Below are 14,206 nucleotides of genomic sequence, written 5' to 3' on the forward strand. Positions count from 1 at the left end.
TGTGCTTTACAAATCTGTTTATTTACTCTCTGTGCAAATCAGTGCTATTTAACATTACTCACATTTCACAGTGCAGGGAGCAGAAGTGATTACAACACTGCTTAAGCTGCTGTTCAGCGGGATCGTTCTGGGTCCTGGATCCCAGGCAATCTCCACGTGCCAACGATCTGGAATAGATAAAGAACTGCACAGCCAGCATTTCCCCGAGTTATTACTTGTAATACAAGCTACCTCCACAGCACCTCCAAGGGAAGCCTGCTTTCCTCCTCAGGCATCACAGCATTCACAGCTGCATGCAGACTCCAAGCATTTACAGCCAGCAGTATATAAAAAGTCTATGGCACAGTTTCCAAGTCAGAGATAGCAGAGACAGATGAGGAAAGAGCAAACAGTAAGTTCTTTTCATAGCCACTTAAACTCACACAGGACAAAACAGAACCAAGCTGGTCCCTAGAGTAAGAGGGTAAGGTCCCAGCCAGGCCAGCAGCACCCAGGCTGTTCCACCAGCGGTCACCACTGGGACAGAGGGAACAGGGCATGAAGCCAGGCAGCCCCAGCACTTGGAAAAATAATTGAAATCCTGTATCTGGCCAATAGGAGATACCCTTGGGGGTACTGCGCAAAAGTAGCTCATACCAGTTATCAGGAGGTTCTCTGAGGAGAAAATCATGTACAACACGGAAATTTCATTGCAAAATATTAAAAAAAAAAAAAAAAGAAAGAAACGTGTCACTTAAAGCACCCTTCCAGAGCTCAGTCAGGCCACACTGGCTACATAGAGTCCTGTCACTGTTCAAGTGCAGAGAGGATGAAACCAAAAAACTGATGTGGGAAAGCAAGAGCAGCTCCCTCTCCAGCAAGAGGAAGCCTAGCATGGGGCAGTGACCTGAGGGAAGCAGGGGGTGGCTGAACAGTGTTGGTACCACAGCTGAGTAGTTCAGGCACCCGGTACCTAAGGTAGCAGTTTGAGCAGCCAAATTTGTTTGCTACATCAGATTTAACCCTGTTCCACAAAGTTTATCAACAGTGGGTGGAGAGAGGCTGCAAGTCCTAGCATTCACAGGGACTGAGAGGGAAAGCTCATACCTCACTCCTTATTAGAAGGGCTTTTCCCTGCCCAGCCAGTCTACACTTACTGGCTCTGGCACCTCTTGGCCACAGTGCTGGGAGGGAAGAACCTGTCTTTGCAGTGATCTGACACCCCCCCCCCCCAGCTAGGTAATGAGGCTGTTTAGAGGCACTGTTGCTGTTTTCCTGGAGGGAGCAGTCACAGTGCAGCACAGCTTCCTAGCAGTATCATGGAAACAACGGAAGGCTGCGACTGACCCATTTTCAATCAATTGGAAAACTCTGCTTTTGTCTCCCACTTTGGTTTATCCCTTCGAGACACCTCATAGAAACAACTTTGCTCTGCTATTAGCAGCCTGTCCTTGTAAGGAAAAGCAGGAGCCCATTAATGAACCACATTTATCACTGGGAGAACTCTGCTGACCTAATTACACTAGCCACGTATTTGACCCATTATGTTAACCTTCCTCTGCCTCCTTCACAATTAAAAGGAAAACACCTTTCATCTTTAATCAGGACAGCAGGGAATACAAAGAGCAAGAATTAGGGGGAAAAAAAAAAAAGCCATGCTGTTCTCAGCATCCCACAACACTAGACTTGAAGCCATAACCTGAAGTGAAAGCACATGCATCTACAGGGGAGATGCATCAGCAAGGGTGCAGAACAGCCCTAAGCCAGCTCTAACCTGTGCACACCTACGAGCGCTGGAAGGATGCCTGAAGGACAGCCATTTACAGGGTGGCTCCGGGGATGTAAAGCCAGTCAGCAATGGCAGTGGGCAGGTGAGTCATGACTTGCAGCCTCACCCACCAGTAGGTCTCCATGGGATTGTAACAGTTGTTTGGGCACGGAGAAGTAAGTGCATCGGTGATGTCATTCAAGACCAGAGACATGTCCTTCAGGCCACTGTTAACGAAGGACTTCATCAGGGCCACGTGATGAGTGAAATACTCCCACCCGTAGTCCTCCTGCACAGTGTGGCTGGCTCCGCTCCACAGTGCCTCAGCCTGTTTATCGATGCTGTCTGCCGTCAGGATGCCTGTAGCTGCCACGAAGTTACTGGGCTCAATGAGGATGACTCTGACACCCCAGCGGTACATCTCCTGCCGGAGGCAGTCCGAGAAGGCTGCCACCCCAAACTTGGAAACGCAATAGCAGGAGCGGGATGGACTCGCCATCCGTCCCAACATGCTTGTGATATTCACCACACGGCCTAGAGAGAAAAGAGCAGGGAGAGATGATGGGCTGCCGAAGAAGCAGGCAGAATATCCCAGTAAAAAGGTGCTTCGTTGGATGATGCTGATTTCTAAAATCTGAATCTTGAAGAGGCATCTAAATCCCTTGTCAAGGAGCCCTTCTCTCCTGACTCAAGCAAGGCTAGCACCTGCTCTGACCTCCTGCATGGATGATACACATGCCTGCCTCTGTATTAAAAAGGGTTTACAAAGCATACAAGACATTTTCCTCCTAATTTCTAAGCAGGGAACTACCCAGACCTTCTGAGGCTACTAGCTGTGTGCTCTCACATCAGTGTGCCCACTCCTGCGTCTTGCTACAGAAGCATTCACATTCCTGGCTAGCAGTGTTACAAGCTGGAAAGCACACAACACAATGTGATGCCACAGAAGCGTTCTGGTTCTTCCTGTAAGTATGACAGCTCACCCGCAGCCACTCTGCCCAACACAGCTACACGCTTCTAAACCTGAGCTGGAAGGCAGAGAACCAGTAGAGGTTTCTCTGAACCTGCAGCATGAGCAGCAGAGCCTGCTCATCCAGCTGGCCAGCCAGGAGTACCTAGAGAACTACTTGCCAGGGACAAATGGAGAGACCTAACACGCTGCTGTCTATGGGGCGGCAAAGAGCAATTGTCCTAACTCCCACCAGCAGCCCATGCCAGCCTGATTGCAGAGTTGTGGCAGCTGTGTTAGATCACGCACTGCCTAGGGGCAGCAACAGCAACGGTCACTCCTCCGCAGGCGGCTCTGTCCTTCCTCAAGACAAGATGTGTGCAATTATGGTTTCAGATGCACTTACAAACAGGCTCTTGAAATCTCACCAGCTATTTTTACAGAGAGGATTTTCACAGCCGTGGAGCATGACACTCTTCTGCAGCTTGAAATTTCAGCTGAGAAACAAGTGGGCGGCTCTGCTCTCTCATTCCAGACCTAAATGCAACTTGGAAGAGCTGTGAGAACCGCCTGCTGACCTGATGGGTAAGCTACCTTTTGCAGTGAGACAGGGCTTATTTAGTGGTACTTCCTTCCCGGAAACAGTATCTGAGCAACCTTCTCAACATAACCCTTTTTGTCCTCACAGAACACACAGCTGTGCCAGCATTCTCCCACACGTGTTAAATAAAGCAGCTCTTCAGAGTTCTGTTCATACATATCTTTTTTTTTTTTTAATATAAACCAGAGACTTTTGCTAATACTGTTGTCTTGTAAGATATCTAAAATGGCTGTTACTGACTGTCATTTAATCCACCACTACCACTTTGCAATCACCTGTGAATTACATCACATGAAGGAAAAGATTCAGTTACCCAAACGTAAGCATTTGGTGGACTCTGCAGGCCAGGATTATCTTGTCTGGCCTCCAGTCAGTCTTTCTAAAGGTGGCCTGGAGTCCTGTGTTGTATCTGCCAGCACTGCCAAAGGTCTCTGATACCCTGAGATATTTAAGACAGCACCTGCTGTGTAGGTGCCTGGACTGCTCCAAGAGTGTCCTATACTACCAAATAATTACACAGCATGTTGAACACTGCTGTCTAGTTTGCCTGCATGCCCTAGACGCCCTCCTTGGACTGCACAGGCATTCCTTCTAGCACAGTCTGAGTCTTGATTTTTAGCTGCATCGCTTTGCTGTGCTGCAAAAGCTCTCTCTGAGTCTTGCCACGCTGCCCAGCATTACCTTTAGCTCTACGAATGAGGGGCAGGAAAGCCTTTGTCACTCTCACAGTGCCCCACAGGTTGATCTCTGCCACCTTCTTGTAGTTGTCTAAACTTGCAAATTCCACCTCTCCAAAGGTCGAGACACCAGCGTTGTTCACCAGACCCCACAGACCTGCCAACAAACACGTGGTTAAAAAGCGGAACAAGGAAGAGTGCTGCAGAGAAGAAGCTTTCCTTGTTGTTCAAAGTAACCCAAGTGCCTGACACTGAACTGAGACCTTTTGTAGAAAAAAAAGTTGTAGAGAAAAACCCAGCAAGGAGATGAAATACGGTCTTGGTATACCAGGAGTGAAGCCAGTGAGGCCTGTTTGGAACATCAGGGAGTGATGGGGCCACACAAGCACTGACTCCCTGAATGTCTCTTCTAAGGTCAAATGCTGTCCTGGGGCTTTGTATGGCTGGATCTGGCTGACCCTCTTTTATGCCTTCTGTCGGTCCCAGGTTTGTCTTCACTCCCTGACTTTATGATGGCTTTTACAGTTTAGAGGGGGATGGACTTTCCCTCAATTAAAAAAAAAAAAATAGAAGGAAGGGAAACAAATATCTTGGATTTCTAAACCCCTTCACAACTCTGACTCACTGTTTTGGAGACCGGATGGTTTGATCTACAACTTCATGGCCCAGTTAACAGCTGCTGCATTTTAGTCCAGGTACTGGGTTTCCCTCAATCCTAACTACAGCAGAAGATGGCAAACTGACAAGCAACCCTTAAAATTACTAGAAATTAAAAATGTGCATGCAGTCCTGTGACAATTAAATTGACTGCACTTACCGAGAGCTTCTGCACTGAGCCCTTTACATCCTTACATGTCCAGGACTTAGCAACTCACTGAGGACTTGACCCTTCAAAGTGACTACTGCAGGAGTCCCAATGGCAAACATCTGTAGGACTGAGTCCGTACTTGGTGAATTTGTTGAAGCGCAGGACTATGCAGCCATAAACTGCAGGAGGAACAAACAGAAGAGCTGGAACAAGATAACAGAGTTGCTCCTCATTAGATGTCCTGCCATACACCGTGGCCCAATAAATACAATTGGAATTTATCCTCCTGGTGCATTTAAAAACACCAACATGCCCTTGCTAGACTGACTTTCTACCTCACACTGGCCCTACTAACCCTGCCCCATTCCCAGCTAAGTTTGTTTTCCCTGGAGGCTGCTGACCAGCCATGTATAACAGATCAGAGAAGGTCATGTCCTGCCCAGAAAGAAAAGTGCATTAACCATTCTGTCATGGTCTGTCCCAGAATGGATTTACCTATTACAGCTGCCACCATTCCTGCACCTCCCAGCACTCACATGGTGATCCTGGCACTCCTTTTGCCCAGCAAACCGGTCTTTGACAGACAATGATGGATATTGCTCCAGTCCACTGGCCTGCAGCTCCGTCCTTCTCAAGAACGACCCTTTCCCAATCCCCACCAGGCCACAACAGCCCCAGGGGCTATCTGTGATAACAGCGAAATCATGGCCTCCAGCAAAAGCCAAGAAAACATCTTGCTCACCTATTCTTACTTCTGTTTTTTTGTAATTCAAGTTTCTAAATGCTGCAGTCAAGTAGTTCTGCTCCTGCTCTGCCCAAGATCCCCTGCCTGTGGCTGCTACACTTCCTGAAGCTGCCAGCTTTAATGGGTCAAGAAAACTCTGAAAATTCACACTCATCTGGCAGCCAAGTACAGCGTATCAGCCTGAACAGGGTCCTCTGCACTGCTGCAAAGCAGGCTGTAATCACTAGCAGGAAGACCTGATGGTGTAATTTCAACAGTAACATGAAGCTATACAGAGCAAATTTGACAGGGGTTTACCAAAGACCACAAAAGACTTCAACTGTCAGTCCCAAACTGACCCCCGCAGAGTATTTCTGATTCTAAGTTTCTGTACAACGATTTCCCATTTCTTGGGTTACAAAGATTCAGGGACATTCACAAAAGCATTCACAATTGTTCATTCTTGGAATTTCATCGCTCACGGATCAGGTCACATTTCATACAGAACAAAGTGCTGATAGGTACCCGGTCACAGCACTGTTTGCTGGACAGCGGTGTGTTTATTGAGCAGAGTCTTATCACTATTATTTCTTTAGTGTCAACAATACGGTGGGAATGGTGTAAGATTGAAAACAAACAGGGGCACTCCTATCAGAATGAGTTTAGCCTTATGTACACAGCACAGGGAAGAGAGGTATGAATGTACAGCACAAGAACAAGAATGTTCTGCACTAGCTCCCCTGGTGCCACACTCTGTGCAACAAGCACCTCCACGCAAGGCACCTCAGTCTCAATAGTCTATTGAGCGCTATTTATTGGCAAGCCCCAAACCTCGGTCAGTGATGGGCCTAAAAAGAAGCCTTTGCTGCTTTGCACGCTGTGCAAACAACTACAGGATAAGGTTCTCAAGAGCAGGAGGAACCAGTCCAACTTGCTGATCAAGGATGCAAGACTTCTCTGTCCCTGCTACACACATGGTTTTGCAAACACTGCTGCATTTATAGGCACAACAGAGCTGCTCCCTTACGAGCTTTCACTCAGTGGGAAATGGCTCCGTGGCAGCGCTGCTGTTGCTGGGCTCTTCAGGAAAAGCTTGAGAAGCTGTGCAGTGTGTGACGAGGGCTGCGTGATTATGTAGGAAGACAAATCACGCAGAGAGAACATGTGTGGGATCAAAGCTTGTTACTCAGTTACATTTCATATGCTTGTTTTAGAAAGAAGGGTGTGCTCATGTAATTTGCATGAAGATTAGAGCTATTATTGTTTACTAGCTTTATACTTGCCATATATGGCAGGTATTTATACTGCCCATGGCAGTTTCATCCAAGCCTCAGGAGAAGCAACCACCCTCTAGCCACAGGACCCTTAAAAGCCCTGGAGCCACAGATGTGAAACCTCAGTCCGCCCTTAGCCTGTGTCTACAGCTGCTGTCCAGCTTGCACAGAGGCTGCAGAGGAACCTATGCAGGCCAAGAGGCTTCACAACCTCACCACATGGGAAGAGGTTAGGTGGTGTCACACCAGGTTCTGACTGTGAACTCAAATCTCACTGCCAAACCACTTCCAAGAAGGAAAAAGGCACACAAAGCGTTGGACTTACATTTAAGGTGGTGTGTGGATTAAGGTGGTCTACGACAAGCCCACCTTGGATCCTGCCTCACATCACCTCTGGGATGTTGTATGGCAAACTGAAAGCATGGACTGACCTGGCTGAAGAACAATCCAAGTCTGGGGGCAGACCAGTTTTGTGCTCCAGCTCAGCACTCAGTTACACAAACAGGTTGTATCAGCACAGCAGAGGGGACAGCAGTAAGCAGCCAGGGCCTGTCACCTCATCACTAGCAGGGTCACTAGAGAAAGGTCTGTGTGTGAGCCAGAACGCAGCAGCAGCACCAGGGAAGGACCAGGCTCTGGCCATCCTGTGCCCTTCACAGATAGTCAAGGAGGAAGAGACAGGCTCTTGTACACTTACTGCCACTCACCAGGTTTTACGGGATGTAGAATTACAGCCTAATCCTCCAGGCAGTCTTGGGCTCTTTCCATGTGGCTGCCACATCAACATCGAGACAACTCTCCTCACCAACATGTGTTCAGCACTGCCTGACTGCCAGCCACACACTGTCACAGGCCTCCAGGCTTGTTAACCTTCTTTTGGTGGCGCAGGGAGGGAATGACCTGGCCAGTGCATGGCCAGCTCTGTAGGAAGGATGCTGTGAGCACAGCAAAGAGCCAGCTGTGCTGGAAATACAAAGATCCCTATGTACCTTCCTCTGGCTCCTTCAGGGTCCTCTTCACAAAATCCACAGCCTGAGCCACCTCCTGGTCACTGCACACATCCATCTGTAGCACTTTCATGCGATCTGACTTCATGTTCTTCAGCTCCCTGGCTCCATCTCCATTCTTATCCTGTTCATGAGAAAAAAAAGATGTCCTGCTAAGACAGACAAGGAGCAGTTACGCAGCTTGGGGCCAGGCTTGTTCACATGGACAAGAAGCAGAAGCTACTGAAATGGCACACAGTGGTGTAAACTCGGTGCACAAATAAGTACACGAGCCACATGAACCAGCGTGCAAGTCACAGCCATCTTCATCTTCTCTCCAGCACAGCCCCTACGTCTGCATCCGTGACCCACTGCTCTAAAGGGCCACAAAGCCCCTGCTGTTAGCTCCTTGCATGATGGGTTTCACATCCTTAACACTATGAAATACTGTGCCAGCCTGGGATAACTGTGGGCGACTCTCCACCACCTCAGTCTCCGTGCTCTGCAGGTAACATAGCAAACACTTGCACAGAAATCAGAGTCAGATTTTCTAGGCTTAAAAGCAAAAGGCTAGTTAGGCACTGTCCTTCTGTCATCCCAAAATACTGCCTGGCTTCTAATGAAATAGTATTGTCAGACCACTTCGAAAACAAGACAGCAGGGACACCTTTGGCATGCCTAACAGCAAAGAGTCTGATGCTACAGGATACAGCAGGAAACATTTACAGCTGAACTATATCATAATACTACTTCGCTCTTACTACACAGCGGAACAGGATGCACAGAAATTCACGCACAGTGGACATCTGCCACACAACAACAAGATTACAGACATAAGGCATGAAAGGAGGAGATTCTGGCTGAGGAGGTAAGAACAAGTCTTCCCCACTCCCCCCACATGACCGGCTCTGCTTTCCTTTCTGTGCTTTTCCTTTCTTTCCTCTTCCCCCTGCCCCTGCTGCTCTATCATCAGAGATTCTGTTACTATTGTGGGATTTTTTTTGTTTAGTCAAACATAAACACGCTTCAAATTCCAAATTTTACCTGGTCACCTCCAGACAGGATTGCTGCCTAAGCCTTACAGCCTTGCTCAGGTGGTATATAACAAATGGAAGTGAAAAATCACAGATTAGCCACGCAGTCCACAGCAGGCTCAAGATTTAATTCACCAAACTACTCCCTGAACCACAGGCTCTGCCTCATTAGGGAGGAAGAAGTTATGAATTGGTGAGTCACCATGCCTGGCTGCCACTCTTCCTTTAGCACTTGACACCAACTCCCCCAGCACAAGGGCAAACAAGGCAAGCAACCCTCCCACAGTCACCTGCTCAGCTGCCTCTGCAGCCAAGCTGACGTAAAAAACTTATAACCACTTAGTTCTTCCATGCTTATCTCAGGCTATTTAATAAATATAGTATACAGCGTCTCACCTCCACCTTCAGTCCAGTAAACAATGACATGTAATGAAGGAAAAGAGTTGAAATACCCATCGTTGCTTTGAGTAAAACAGGGTAGCTCTCTTGAAAAAAATCAATATATAGTTACACTGGCGTTACGACAACAGTAGGAATGAGACGCTGAAATCATTTCACAACTGACTTATTTCCAGGTATCAGAAAAACAGCAAATAGAGACTTGAAGCTTTTCTAACGCACATCAAACACGGTGACATGCTGTGTCCAGCCCCCTTATCTAGCCATGAAAAAAATCTCTGAAAGTGGCATTACAAGAAGTTAATAACATAGTCCTCAAAATATTATATTCCCTTTGAGACAGGTAAGGGTTGTGTGATGCCTCGCCATATTTCTGGAAGATGCTCTTGCATCTCACCAAGTTATACAAAGCAACTTGCAGCTACTTAACAGTGAATAAAGTGGAGTTAATTCACCTTGTAATGAGAGAGATTCACTGTATCTTTACAGAAGCAAAAAACTTAACTGTACACATATCAATTGTCATTTCAGAGCACTGAAAACACCTTTCTCTACATGTATTTTTATCTTCCATAATCCTTAAAAAGTAAACAAGAAACATTTCCATCGTTTTTAGAAACAAAGTCATAGACCAGCAACTTAAAAATCCAGCATAAGTGGTTTGTATTAACCATCTTGAAATTAATTTTCCCGTTATCACCAATACAACTCAATCTGCAAAGTTACCTTGCCAGCCACAATATATTCACTGTTGACATAACATTGATTTTGGAAGACTGACTTCAACACACAATATCAATTGGAACCACTTTTCATAGTTGCAGCCACCACCTCAGCCACCACTTAACGGTAAAACAAACTGCTTAACTCTCATATCCAGAAAACCTCTTTACAAATGAAGCACCCATGTATCTTCATGGAAAGAAGTGAACATCATCTTATGTTCTGTGGGCTTCAGGGGCTGTAAGCACATTCCCTGTTCGGACAGCCACACGGCACTTCCCCCTTGGTTTTTAAACAGTAGATTTGCCAGGTGGGAAAATATCTGGAGCGGCTCCCATGGAAGCAGCCAGGCTGTCCTCCCTGGGGTGGTCTTCATGGCCTTGGGACTCATCAGCAGGAGCCACGCAGCAGCACGAGCCAAGAGGGGGGCTGGCAGCAGTGACTCAGCTGCTCCTGCAAAACCTCTCTCTCCTCCCTTTGCTGTCACTTTTTTTCCAGCTGATTTTTGTCCTCTTAGAGGATCTCCCAGCTTCCCCTTCCCGGTTCCCTCAAGAGCTGAAAGCTGCCCTGCTCCAGCCCAGCCCCAGCGGGCTGCCCGAGCACTCTCCAGAGAGGCCTTCAGTGGGACTGGGCTGTTTCCTGCCAGGTATCTCGCTTCCCCCAGTTATCCTGCCCTCGCAGCCCTGCAGGGCTCTGGTTGCCCACCCCACCCTCTGCCTGGCAGGGGCTGCCCAGGGTGGGGAGGCAGACAGACACACAAGCCCTCTGCGCCCAGCCAGAGCCTTGCTCCAGCGTTCAGCTGCCTCCTCTTCGCCCCACTCTTTGCTCCCCTGCTCTGGGACAGAGGATCCCAACGAAGCTGGCGCTGAGCAGGCAGACCACAGAGGGGCTTGTTAGCGGATAGTCCTGAAACAGACCAAGCTGTGGCTTTTTCTCAGTGAAGCTTGTAGGATTCAGGATTAGGTCCTGGCAAGCACTGGGGCACTCGCAGCGGGATGTCAGCGGGAAGCAGGAAGCCATGAGCACAATGCTGAACAGCCGTGGATCCAGCCTGCTTGCTCCATCTGTGTCAGTTCCACCACACCCTGCTGCTGCCTACGCACCCGCTCCCTCCCCGCACTTCCTGAGCAGAACACCTCATACTGGTCGTTACTGGATTCCACCTAACTGATTTCAGACTCCACCTGATACATCAGGATCATTCTGAACCCTATTCCCCAAAGGGCCTGCAATCTTCCCTGCTTGGCACCATGCCCATTTCTTTCCAAGTGAACTCCCTATTCCAGGGAGCACTTCCACGAAAGTCTCCCTGGGATTTAACAGCAGTGACAGGCTCAGAGAGTAAGTTTGCTCATGAGACTTATCACGAGGGCCTGCGTCAAAACCCTTACTCAGGATGCATTTATTACTTCCCCTTTAACCACTCTGCTGCTTGGCCAGAATGACACAGCACAGCCTGTTCCCAGAGAAGTTAGACAGACAGTGTGTATCACACCAAGATCTAGATACCTGTAAAATTGACAAATCAGCATGTTGCAATCTCATCTAGTGCACCAAAGGTGAGCTGCCTTCCAGAGGTCTGTCTCCTTTGGGAAACAAGTACAGTATCTGCCCTCTTCCAGCCTGCTGGAAATCCCCTGTCCCCCAGGTGCTCCTGAAAGTATCACCCATGGGGCAGAAATGACAACGGCTCATCCTTTAAATACTTTTCAGTACATTTTGTCAGGCTTGGTGAATGTGAACACACCCATTTATGTAAACGTTCCCTGTTCTTTCCCTTTTCTTGCCTGCAGTCCTCATGAAAACTGCTGGCAGTAGGCATCTGAAAACAATTTATTCATTTTTTTCAGTAAGATCAATGAAAATAAGACAATGACCATTTCAACTTTTTCTGTACTTTCTACTTTTTGGGTTATTTTGTAATCAATTTCTGTGTGGTTTTCCATCTTATCCCTAATATATTAAACTGAAACCTTCTCTGTGAACTCACTTGTCCTTGCTAAACTAAATCCCTTTTGCACTTGATCCTCTCCAGTTCTAGCCCAGTATTCTTGTTATTCTGTAACTTTATTTTTGACTGTCTGATCATTAAAAAGCTCTTGATACACCTGACAGTGTACCACCACATATTTAATACAAGAGTGTTCTGTGGCAGTTAGTACATCAGGGATCCTTTAATTCCCTGTATAAAAGCATACAAGTAAGTGATGATAGACTAACTATGTGTTAACTAATAGCCTGGCATCTGCTCTACAACTGTCCCCATACCTGCTCTGACCCTGCAGCCCTCACTTCTCTCATGACAGGGGAAGTTTCCTTGCACTTGTCATGCACAGTTAGATGCACAATGCCAGTTACCACAGGGTAGCTGCATCCTTAGCCCCACCACACGTGCGCTCCTTCACTTACCAGCAATAATCACTAATATACTCATACCTTGTTCTTCACAAGTGATCTAACAGCTCCCCTGCCTTCACTGATGGATCCAAAGGGAGGAAACATCATCTTTTTCTGTAGTCACTACATGCTTCCTTTTCTTAGAGTAGTCAGCTCTAGATCTAGAACCATTTTCATCCCACGCGCATTCTACCATTAGGTTTTCAGTAAGCTCCTGCCATCAAATTTTAAATCACTAGGCTATTATCTCCCTCAACCATGTAAAATACAAGGCTGTTAAATGAGGATGCTGGCTCTCCCAAGAACCGTAGAAAGCATGTGGCTGTTATATTTTTGCAACACCTATCCAGGTAACTGTGTTACCACCAGACCCTGTCTTTCAGATGTACCTAACAGCAGAAATGACAACACTAATAACCTGCCAAGGAAGCAGGGGGAAGCCACAAGTGAAACCCTGGGGCTGTGAGTCCAGGTCTCCTGAAAATTTATTAACACATAGAACAAGAAAAATCACATGCTCCCACTCTCTACCCCTTCAGGGTCAAGTGCTCAGTTAACCTGCAGAAAGTCACCGGCCGATCAACTATGATTGCTGATGCATTTTTCACTTCCACACAAAACAGGTATGGAACCACAAGAATTTTGGCTGAGTAAGAAGTTGCCAGGCCAGATCAGAGGACAGGTGATCAAGAAGCAGTATTTTTTATTCCATCAATAAAACAGGAGCATTTAGGTTTTTTATGTGGCTTCAAATGAAGCCTGGCCCTCTCTGCTCTGCACTAGTATTCTGCCTTCTGAACAGCTCTCTCAGACCGCCCTATCTCCCCTCTCCTTTCTGTTTCCTACACCTGCTGCTCTGCAAAGTGAGTGCATGACTTGCTATCACCACAGAGACAGGCACCCCAAAGCAGCATATGACATGATTATTGAAGGATTTACAGAGCCTCCACATGGAAATTTCCAAACAGTGGCAATTTTCCAGCAGGACTCTTTTGTTCTCAAGTTACATAATGTGTCAGCTGATAATAACTTTCTCTTCTGGTGTGGTGGAAGAACGTAACCTCCGCTGAGATCACACAGGCAACAAGGGCCACCTTTTTCATTTGTTCTCACCCTCCACACTACTCAAGAATCTGTTGTCATCACTCCTTGAGCATCTGTGCTGAAAGGGCCATCTTCAAGTGGAGAAGTGAGTATGAACTGATTTTGAACAATTCGGGTCAGAAATTACATGAACTTTGACTATCATAACAGCAAAAAAGCACAGTAACTGTAAAACCCCAGCTGAGATGGAAGTGAAGCTGCCCAAGTTATAAAAAAAGATTACATAACACTATTACCTGCAAGAGCAGGGACTGGGATGATGGGTCTGCAACCCCTTCTGATACAGTGTACCTAAAGTGATCTCTTACAACAAGTGATACCATCTGCCAAACACAGGTGACAAAGGATGAGACCTACAGACACCAGAAAGGTATGAGAAATTTGTTTATTCAGCTATCCAGAAACCGAATAGCTTCTACAGAAGCTATAGAAGCACAGTTAGAAGACATTTTGGAAACAGAACCTGAACAAGGCAGGGGAATCAACTTGGAGAGATGAGTTTGAGAAAAGCATCCTCAAAGGAAAGTTACAGAACAAACAACAGCAACAGAGATGCCAGGGAACACAGAAAGCCATAGTGCTGTTGCAATCTTGGACTATCAGATTTATTGAGTGTGTTGCCATATTGTTGAAAGGCTTCCAGCAGTAAATAGTGCCCTACTGTGCAAGCCACTGGACAGCCACGCAGCTGACAGACAACCCCTGCCCTAAAGAGCTCAAAATTACAGGAATGGCAAGATGCAACAGGCAGATGAAGCAATGGAAGATGTAACGATCCCTGCC

At 47.1% G+C, this 14,206-nt stretch overlaps 1 protein-coding gene across 3 annotated transcripts in view; it reads right to left on the reverse strand.

Moving 5' to 3' along the window:
• The window catches only part of LOC308072780 (D-beta-hydroxybutyrate dehydrogenase, mitochondrial-like), an 18,341-nt gene continuing 4,135 nt past the window's right edge, over positions 1-14,206 (reverse strand). For 2 of the 3 annotated variants that reach the window (XM_080410129.1, XM_080410131.1), the window contains exons 3-5: positions 7,770-7,911; positions 3,979-4,131; positions 1-2,281 (exon numbers count right to left, since the gene is read on the reverse strand). In XM_080410129.1, the coding sequence (XP_080266255.1) occupies positions 1,800-2,281; positions 3,979-4,131; positions 7,770-7,911 (777 nt within the window). In that variant the 3' untranslated portion in view covers positions 1-1,799. The remainder of the gene's footprint in view (positions 2,282-3,978; positions 4,132-7,769; positions 7,912-14,206) is intronic. The other variant, XM_080410130.1, reaches the window with a different exon arrangement.

The sequence above is a fragment of the Falco punctatus genome (genome assembly GCF_963210335.1).
Source record: "Falco punctatus genome assembly, chromosome: 13".
In the NCBI taxonomy this organism is placed as follows: Eukaryota; Metazoa; Chordata; class Aves; order Falconiformes; family Falconidae; genus Falco; species Falco punctatus.